This window comes from Juglans regia, chromosome 10, assembly GCF_001411555.2.
Source record: "Juglans regia cultivar Chandler chromosome 10, Walnut 2.0, whole genome shotgun sequence".
Taxonomy (NCBI): domain Eukaryota; kingdom Viridiplantae; phylum Streptophyta; class Magnoliopsida; order Fagales; family Juglandaceae; genus Juglans; species Juglans regia.
The window spans coordinates 4,492,431-4,502,913 of NC_049910.1; the positions used below are offsets into that span (position 1 = coordinate 4,492,431).

At 33.8% G+C, this 10,483-nt stretch overlaps 1 protein-coding gene across 4 annotated transcripts; it reads right to left on the reverse strand.

Annotated features, from left to right (window-relative positions):
• Positions 1-1,147: 1,147 nt before the first annotated feature.
• LOC108989428 (agamous-like MADS-box protein MADS2) lies at positions 1,148-10,197 on the reverse strand. Of its 4 annotated transcripts, none has more exons than XM_018963027.2 (8): positions 9,619-10,197; positions 4,013-4,091; positions 3,372-3,433; positions 2,809-2,908; positions 2,589-2,630; positions 2,418-2,459; positions 1,673-1,812; positions 1,148-1,569 (listed from the first exon to the last, which is right to left on the reverse strand). In XM_018963027.2, exons 1-8 carry the CDS (start codon positions 9,801-9,803, stop codon positions 1,485-1,487), a joined length of 735 nt encoding a protein of 244 aa, XP_018818572.1. In that variant the 5' UTR covers positions 9,804-10,197; the 3' UTR covers positions 1,148-1,484. The 4 variants fall into 4 exon arrangements, with proteins under 4 accessions (XP_018818572.1, XP_018818573.1, XP_035550658.1 ...); XM_018963028.2 differs by having other exon boundaries at positions 1,761-1,812; positions 3,372-3,436; positions 9,619-10,184; XM_035694765.1 differs by having other exon boundaries at positions 1,761-1,812; positions 9,619-10,183.
• Between the last annotated feature and the right edge of the window lie 286 nt (positions 10,198-10,483).

A 10,483-nucleotide genomic window follows, 5' to 3' on the forward strand; every position in this document is an offset into this window, starting at 1 on the left:
TTTTTAATTTTATTTGAAACGCTAGTAGTTTGGAAAATATATACTTATATTACAATTGTAAATATAAATTTTTAAATTTTTTATATCGTGCATTAGTTTCCACGTCAATTATTATTTAGATAAGAAAATATTCAAAAATATAATTAAAAATAATAAAATAATAAAAAAATACTTACTAGCTATTTCTTACCTGCACCCATTTATTACTCTCTTTATTTTTTAAAATTTTAATAATTTTATTTTTTATTTAATAATTAAAGAAGTGATTATCAATAAAATCGTATATTTTTTTTAATTTTTACGGCCTCACTCCCCAAAGGAGATATTATGGTTCCGCCCTGCTGGTTATCGTGAAAGAGCATATATAGCTGCATGGTTAATTACAGAGCCAGCTTGCATGCGTGGTTTTTTTATTTGCAATTTAAACTTTATATTAAATATTGTATGTCCTTCTATATTGAAATTTAAGGAAATTAATGCATGCAAGATTAATGTCACTTTTGTTTTTGCTTCATCCTTTATTTTTATGGCAGAGCAGCGGGCCGTATTTGTGGAATATTTCGATCAACTGATTCAAACATATATATATATATATATATGTATATATATGTATAATGTTTTCTGGGCTAGCTGTGAGATGATGCATGCATGCATGATGATCTATCGGTATCTGAAAACAAGCTGGCTTAATTGGGACTGTTCTAATTAAGATTCGTTTGGTTGATCAGTACCCGATTTAGGTAAAGCGTAAATTAAATGTGATACCATATTGACTTATATATAATGAATAGTGTAGATCATGAAAACCGCTAGATCAGCCTAGATTTATAAAACCTAAAATGCCATTTGGAAGACTAGAACAATTATCAAGTACTACAAGCATATATATAGCTAGCTAGGTCTCCTAAAAATGACTTTGGAGAATATTTCATGATTAATTTCTTCCCCTTGACCTCTGCTAATTAAAAAAAATGAAATATGGAAGAATATATATATATATATATATATATATATATATATATGCTTTGAAGTTGGAAAGTGTTAGCATCAATATGCATCAGTGATAGTGAGGAATGCAACTGCAGCTTGCAATTACAACTTAGAAATTAAATATTGAGCAAAACACTATAATAGATGATACTTAAAATTTCAACACAGAACATTAACAAGAACTATTCAGAAGAACAAAATTAGGTATAGATACTGAAACCACTGCAGCTGGCCTTATGGTAACTTGTCTTAAAACCAAAACAAATAATCAGGTCTCCCTAATGGGCTTTCAACTCCATACATGCATGGCTTTTACTCGTGGCCTAGGGTTCCATATATAATTATGCTTAGAAAGTCAGTCAGTCACTGCTGTTTTTATGTCGATATAAGCTACAAATTCTGATGATCAAAGCATTAAGATATTGCCACCACAAGGAAGCATATTATACTTAGTAGGTAAATTACAAGAGCAGGTAAGCGCTTGGTACATAGACTTAAAGCATCCATCCAGGGATGAAACCATTGACTTGTTGGGCATGAGTTGTTGCAGTTATCTGGTCTGAACCTGATGCATTATACCTGTGTCCAAAAAGGGATTTCAAGACAGGAATTAGTTAGATAGTAGTACTGATCATGAACAACTTGACTGTTGAAATGAATTAAATTATGTTTTGAAGTTCACCCTATCTGCAATGTGGGATTGCAATCTAAAGGCTGGAAGAACCCATGAATTTGAGCATTCTGAGGGCCATATGAGATATTTTGCTCACCGCCTTGATCCCATGATTGTCGAAGGTGATTTCTTGAACAAATCTCATCCAGCTGAAGAATTAAATTTTGAAGCATATGTGAGTGGTCCACAATCATATTGGCCACATATAAATTTCATGTAACATCAGGAAATTAAGCAGACAACAGCACTCTTATATGATAATTGATAGGTGTCATCATTCAGAACGAAAGGTTTGGACTGTAAGGCTGTAGAGCTAGTTATATATAAAACATTCTGACATGAGAAGTGAAAACCGATGAAGATGTATGTTCCTGTGAAGGTTTTCTCAAGAATTTCATCTTTCCAATTTTTTGGTTCGTAAAAAATATATATAAAATGGTCATGCCTTATAAACAAAATTGCTATACAGGGAAGCAGGGGCATTTTTTTTGCCATCATATTGATAAGAAACCCAACCAAGTCGCCCAAAATCAAACTTGAATGGTGACAGAGCCTTCAATGTCGTCTAGGGTAATTCAAGAGTAAACTTTCAATTTGCTAGAATAACGATCTACACTAAGGCAAGCTGAGGAAACAATTAACATAGTAAATAATGCAGAGTGCGCGCGCTCCTTCCACATATACATACGGCTAGCTTGAATTCAACTGGTGAACAAACCCAACTATCCATGAAAACGAACTAGAAAATTTTTACCTTTATTGTCAAAGCTCTGTTTGAATCCAGTAATAATTGTTCCTGCACTTAAAAGCATGAGCTTGTGAATATTAGGTGCAAAGTTATAAATATCATTTCTAATATATTAATGTTGCATGCAATATGCATACATACATAAATACATAAACATACATATAGATAGATTCACACCTTATTTTGGAGATCAGAAAGCTGGTCGAGCATATGTTGCGTCTGCAAAGCAGATAAGAAATGTTTACTTTGGCTCTCATGCATCCAAATAATTTTAATGCAAAGGGTGAGATTTTTTTTAGGTCAATAATGCAGGCCGATAATGGAAAAGTACATCGGTTGGTGAGTGCATATAATATATATATATATCTATATATAGCTGAATGATCGAATTACTTACCTTAGTGGACCTAACTTGCTTCAAGGTCGACTCCAGTTGGCGCTCAAGCTTCTCAAGATCATTTGAGTTCAATGGACCCAAGTCTTCCCCAAGAAGGTTTCTGGAGGACCAAATTTATAAGGAGAAATCATATTCCATGAATTATTACGTACTCTTGCACGACAGAAGTGCTGACATAACGTCCTACATGAGTAATGGTTATAAATACACGAATAATTTTAAGGTGTATGAGTTTTCGAATTCCTTTTATGAAAAGTGTGACCCAATTGAAATGTGTGTTTTTTCCATGTGAATTCTACGTTTACTCACTTCTTTTGAAGTGAATATTGTATGAGACTTGCATACAAATCATTTCTTAACATATATATATATAGGGGGCCAAATATTACAAATTAAATATATAAATCCCATCCATGCATGCTTAAGTTGGAAGTTTTTCAACTCAGTTACCGAATGATATCATCCAAAATGATATTTTTTGGAGCAGCAGTACTAAATAAAAACACTACCGATCATCATCAGGGTACGTAATTCTGTATATACATATAAATGTCATTACGCACCTCTGAGTTCGTTGTAAGGAGTCAAACCTAGCTTTCAGCCTCAGGTACTCCCTGTAGCTACTCTGCTACAGCATACGACAACCACGATATGAGAATCTCGAGGTCAGGGATATATATTATATAGTACTCCATGAATGTATAAATTAACAAGTGGAAGTGAAAATGATACTATATATAAGGCCGTCCATGATAATGATACTATTTTGTGCATGCACAATCTGAAATTTAATATAAAATACTCACTTTTCCCATCAATCGGTGCATAATCCGATATTTTCGTACAAGAAAAAGGAAAAAAAACCCATATCTAAAATACAATCTACTTATAAAAAATCGAAAACACAGTCCAAAAATGAAATATAGTTTTGAAAAAACTGGAGTTGGCATGAATCAGTTTGAATCAACTGATATCGATCGATTGAACCAATTATATATATGTGTGTGTGTCGCCAAATGAAAAAAAAAAAAAAAGAATACTAAACTCGGTTCAGTTTCTAATAAATTCAAGTTGAATAAGTTGAGTCAGTTTGAATCATACCCTTTTTTTAGAGTCAAGATTAATTCTAACAATCAGTACAGTACTATAAAATGCTTAAGATATCATTAAGCAAATTAAACATTTAATTAAGGTACGTACGTACCTCAAGCTCTTTGGCAGGTCTGTTGACTTCCACTGCACCATAGCTGCACTTTTGGTACCTTTCAAGTGTTTTGAGCATGCTAGAGGAATGGAGAAAAAAAATTGTCAATCAGGGAATTAGATCAAGAAGTACATGCATTAATATGAATATTAAGTACTATAGTTGTTTTAACATCGGATTTAATTAAGCAATTCAATAATTTCTACCAAAGTTCATAATTAATATCTTTATTTGACTGCACAATTAGCACATTAATTAATTTAAGTAGCAAAGGCTACAGAAATCAGTGCTAGCTTATAATTCATTGTATACGTCACTGTTACACAAAAAGTCGAGATCAATTATTACGATTGAGGCAGCTACGTACTGCCAATCGAGGCCACATTTTCAAGACACTGCCTGGCGTACATGAGTACTAGCTAGATTCTATTTTCTTCAAGAGCTTGAAGTGCGTATATTATATATATGTGTATATATGTACTATGTATGGAGGCATGCATATGCATGCAGGTTCCCCCAACGCATGACGAATCTGAATGTGGACGCTGCAGATCATGAGGTCTATTTTAGTAGCCTGTAGCCAGTTAAAAGATTAAAACGTACCAGGTATTTGATCATATTTTATGAAACATGGGCTGGTATATATGATGCCATGCATGCATGCATGGGTACTGCTAAGTCAAATAACACACACACACATATATATATATATATATATATATATAAGTGTATGATGGGAAAATTGTTAGTCACATCTATGCTATAATTTCGAAAAAGACAAATAATTAAACTGAATTTTTCGATGACTCCTTGTAAAGTCAAGTTTCATCTGGTATGTATCCAATACTACTAGTATTAACTACGTTTGTAACCTATCAACTCTATATTTGTTAATTATTCATGATATTCTGAATGTAAGATGGGGTTTTATAATAGATATGCACTCTTTTTGTGACTCAGTCGGACTTCGACTAGGGTGTTACACAAACCTACTCTGTAGGGATTGTTTGGGAGGTGAGATAAGATGATAAAAGAGTGCGTTTGTGTTGGTTTTAAAAAAGTAGGTCTCATAGTAAGATATGTTTGGATGTAAAGATGAGATGAGATGGTTTTAACTTTTTGGGGAAGGGAAATGTGGTGGGTCCTACCAATGATTAAAAATTTTATGTAATTATGGATTTATATTTTAATGCATAAATTAATTTCGAAAATTGAGAAAAATAATTCATAAATTACATTATGAACTCGAAAAATTAGTTTGTAAATGTGATAATGTAAAAATAAATTTGATAAAGGAAAATAAAACGGAAATTACACTATTAATTAGAAAATATGTTTTATTTAAATTTTAATGTATAAAATAATTTCAAAAATTCAGAAAAATAATTTATAAATTACAATATCAATTCAAAAAAATTGTTTGGTTTATATGTAAGAATAAATTTCATTCATAAAGGAAAATAAAACTGCGTGGTGGTGGAGGAGGTATGGCGCCAATAGCGTTTATTGGCAGTTTTGGGATCATGAAGATGCGAGGCTTCCGATGTTTCAAGGGGGTGGCTTTCCTTGATTTGGGGAGTTTAGCTTTGTACACTATTTTTGGCTACAATAGACAACCCCGTCAACAATGGACATAGGGGTGGAGTATTGCAAACCCACGCGAAGCCATAGCTTGAATGGCAGAGGCCAGTTGGCTTCTGAGGTTATGATGCACTGCATGGAGGGTTATGGCTAGGTCAGGGCAGAGATTTGGCTTGCAATGGCCAACTTTGGGTAGAGATTCGCACGACTTCAAGTTGTAGACATCTACACTTTACCCAGGCTAATGGATGAAATTCTTTTATCAAGAACCAGATCAAAAAATCTCCTAACAGTTGTGGGTCACCATGTGACGGGAACTCGAAATCTCGAATAGGGGATTGAGATGGACGAAGGGAAATCCAGACTGAAGTGGAGGAGGGGAACGACAGGGATGATTCGGAGGAGGGTTGTTTCTGGATCTAGGGTGGTTGTTTTTGAAATGGGAGGAAGAGAAGTATTTTGAGGGAAGGGGATCGCAATTACAAAGGGGACCAACGTTCAGTGAATGGTCTTTTCGATGAATAGTAGAGTTCATTTCTTGAGAATTCTGAGATGAGAGGTGTTTTTGTTAATTGGGTGTTTGGACAATTTATCTAAATTAACGGACTAAAATTTTTGTCTTATTCGTATCTCATCTTAGGTGCCAAACAAGTGTGTAAGGACCATGTGGGCTGATTTTTTTTTTTTTTTTATAGGACTTGGATTATCATGGGTCATGCCCCATAGCTTGGTGGATTTTCTAGCATGCTGGAGAGGTCTTCGAGGAAATTCATAAGTTGAAGCAATATGGAAAATGGTCCCCATATGTATGTGTTGATATATTTGGCGGGAGGGAAATGATAGAAGCTTCGAAAACCACGAGAGAACAATGGAGGAACTGAAAGTTTTTTTCTTTAAAACATTGTTTTCTTGGATGGAGACCATTGTTTGTAATGGACTATGTCCATGACTTTCTACTTTCAGTTGTAAACTCTAGTTAAATACTTCTCATGTATACTCCATGTGTACTTGGGATTTAACTATTAGTATGAATAAGATTTTTTGATTACCGATCAAAAAACTTTTTTTGTTAGTGTAAGAGTTATAAATGTGGAATTTAAGGTTTGCCGAATTTGAATTAGCCAAAGTAAAAGTTGTGCTTCATATGCACATTAAGTTCATATTTCATTTCCTAATTGAGCTTGGGCACTACTCAATGGCTATTTTAAAGCAGTCAAGGAACATACTTGGTCTTGGGATTGGGACACATAATATAGATGGGCGATTTTGATGGTTTCAGTATCCAAATGGCTTGGATGATTCGCAAGTCAGTATTGCATGCACATAAACAGCTTGGAAAGAAGAATACCTATTTTCTTTTTTTTAGGAAGAAGACCTATTTCCTTAGGATTGACATAAAAATTTAAGCTTTCAAATTGCTTAGAAGTAGAAAACAGAAGAATGAGTTAAATAATCACCCGGCCTTCACAAATACTCAGACCTTTAAAATTAAGGACTTTCTAAGGCTAAGATTTAGCCCTCATTTGGATGTTGAGATGAGATGACATAAGATTAGAAATTTGTAAATGGTAGTGATGTGAGTAATAGTGAAATGATTTGAGTAAAGATTTTTATGGGATTTTAGAAAATGAGAGAAAAACTTGAATAAAGAAATTATAAAATATTATTATAATATTATTTTTGTTTTGAAATTTGAAAAAGTTGAATTATTTTTTGTATTTTTTAAAAGTTTGATAAAGTTGCAATGATTAGATAAAAAATTAGAAAGCTGAAATTAAAAAATGTTTATATTTGAGCGGTATTTGGATATTAAGATGAAATGAGATGATATGTATTGAGACCATCTCAACATCCAAATGGGGCCTAAATTATGGTTTGACTTTAAAAGCACGAAGAACAAAGGATAGACCTTAAGTCTTGATGCGCCCAATGATCCAAATCTCACATAGAAGAGAATTTTCTTTTTCCATCTTTCTTGATATAAATTAATTACTCCCTCTTTAATTATTTTACTCCTTGATCTTGTGGCACGAATCACCAAACTGATCATAATTGGAGACTTTATTCTCTCTTCTTGAGTTTTTCAATGAAGAGCCCAATTACATGTATATTTATAGATATACAAAATTGGCAAAACATAGTCGATCCTTCCTTACTTTGGAAAGTACATGAAATATGCCACTACCAATAGAAATATGCTACCTCCTATATGAAAGTTGGAATTAGATCAAGATCATCAGCTAGGACCGAAGAGCAATATCAAAAGCTTTCACCAGTACTAAAGAGAGAACTACTTAGGACATGTTAGTCTATTTAGGTAGCATTCGCTACATTTTAATCTCATTCTTATCCTAGTATGATAGTGTAGCAATATTCATCCACAGTTGAGTTTGGTATTTTTAAAAATAAAAATTGATCTACTGGTTGATGGATACCAAGTTCACATCAATACATGATCAGTGAGATGGAAATTATAGAATAAGACTCATGTACGTAGTATATATTATCAAGTATAAGTCCTGCATGCATTTTGGTGGTGTAAACGGCTGAAGGGTCTTGAGAGGATTGATAGGGTAATCGGAGTTTGTAAATAAAGGGTTTCAAAGAGGGAGACATTTGCAGGGTAATATTAAGATCGATGATAATCTAATTTAACATGCAAACAGCAACCATCGTTGAGTATGATCAAGTTAACGAACTCTGGTTGAGCTCGAGAGTTTGAGGAAGGATTAGAATTCAGTTCATTGATGAAATATGTGGGAGAGAGAAGGTCATACATGGCCAAAGGCCGATTAGAAAGAGAGGGAAGCTTTTATAAATTGCGCCGCAGAATTCTCATTCCCATGAACCCTAAACTAGTTTTGTATGTCTTTTCCCTCTTTTTAACCAAGTCATAAAAGAATTCTCAACTCTTTTAATCTCCATAAATACACATAAAACTACATCAATGATCGGCTGAATCGAAGACTTATTCCTCAAGAAGAACAAAAATATACCATTAGACTTAGTACTCTTAAACCCATATTCCGAAACCTAAAAATGGAACTTTAAGACCCTTACAAACTTTGAAACAAAAATCAAAATTTAGGGTTCAAACATTTAAACATTTATAAACTGCAACTAATAACATATCAAACATGTATGCATGCTTAACTGTCTTACTTGTTTAAACCGCCCTTAAGCAAAAATAGTCTTGAAGCGTGAAGAAGCAGTAACATTATATTTCCCTAGTGATCACTTCTCAGGAAAGAAAAAAGAAAAGGTAAATATTCAAGTAATTAACAACCAATTATAACCAGGAAACATGCACTTCTCCTAGCCAGGCCCACTTTTTTTTTTTTTTTTTGCAATATTATGATCTGCATCTCAACCCAAAAATATGGTAAATATCTCAGGCTTTTATACAAATTTAAAGATTTTTCACACTGAAAACTGTTACACACCAGGATCGGAACAAGATCTTTCCAGGTAATCTAATAAACGTCATGCAAGTCATACATTATGTCGCATAATATACGCAATCAAACGCGCGCGAGTAAAGGAAATAAATATATATATATATATATATTTATACTGAACATATAGATCATCTCCTTATCATTATGAACAGATAGAAAGCGCTGCAATTCTGCAAATATGCTTTAGATCTCATAATGCATATTTTCTATTAAAGAAAATAAACATATGCGCGCGTAAGAATCAGACGTATAAAATCAGATCGACATCTAAACTTGGCTTCAAAAATCCACAATAACATAAGAAAATAAAAACATATTCTACTAAACACCAGAAAAGACAGAATAGTGAAACTAGCATTCCAGTATTAGGGAAATATAAATTAGAGACAGAGAGAGAGAGGACATGGGTAGAGATATATTGTGAGTGATAGAATTTTCTCTGCAGAAGCAAGAACAGATGAAATCCAAAATCCAAGAAGTAATCAACCGAACAAGCAGAAGAATCAAGCAGATCCTACACATCTATATATATAGAGATAAAAAGAGAGCGAGAACGTGATATTTTACCTAGAGGTGCTACAGAACTCATAGAGCTTGCCACGGCTGGAGAAGATAATAAGGGCAACCTCAGCATCACAGAGAACTGAAAGCTCATAGGCTTTCTTGAGAAGCCCATTCCTCCTCTTTGCAAAAGTGACCTGCCTGTTTATCTTGTTCTCTATCCTCTTCAGCTCCACTCTTCCTCTCCCCATATCCTAATTATCCCAAAATTGCTTCTTTCCCTTTTTCTATTTATATAAATATAGAGTTTTCTTCTTGGTAACTCGTTCTTTTCTTAATTTCTTATTGCTTGTTTTGGCGTTCTTCTCTTGGGTAACAGTACTTGATCCTTCTTTTCTGGGTCTGCACCAAAGTATAGCCAAATTTATGAAAAACAAAAGAAAGTTGGATACTGAAAACCCTAGAGAGAGAGAAAGAGAGAGAGTGAGAGAGAGAGAGAGTTTTGTGAATTTGGTTTTCTTGTAGCTCGGGTTATCTCACTTGTAGCTTTTTAACCACAGCTTCTCAACCTAGTAACCTACAGTCCCCATAAATTGAAATGAAGTTTAGGGTTTGGTGTTGTTTCTGGTTTCATATCATGATCATGACCTTTTCTTTTGATCTCCCTCAAAATTTTACTTTTCTCTTGCTAGAAGATCATACCTTTACCCCCACTCCTAATTACAGCGCGTGGTGAACGTACAATAATGTGATAGTACGACATCTGCGTACAGATCACGAGGGCCCGACGATATATTTGCCCCCTGTGAAGTCAAAAACTAGGGTTAAGCGGAGACTGAATTGGCGCGTGAGGGATTGTGATGTTTCATCATGAATATTTTCACGTAATAAATGGTTGTATATTCTTTCTACAGTGTTCAGAAGTATCAGA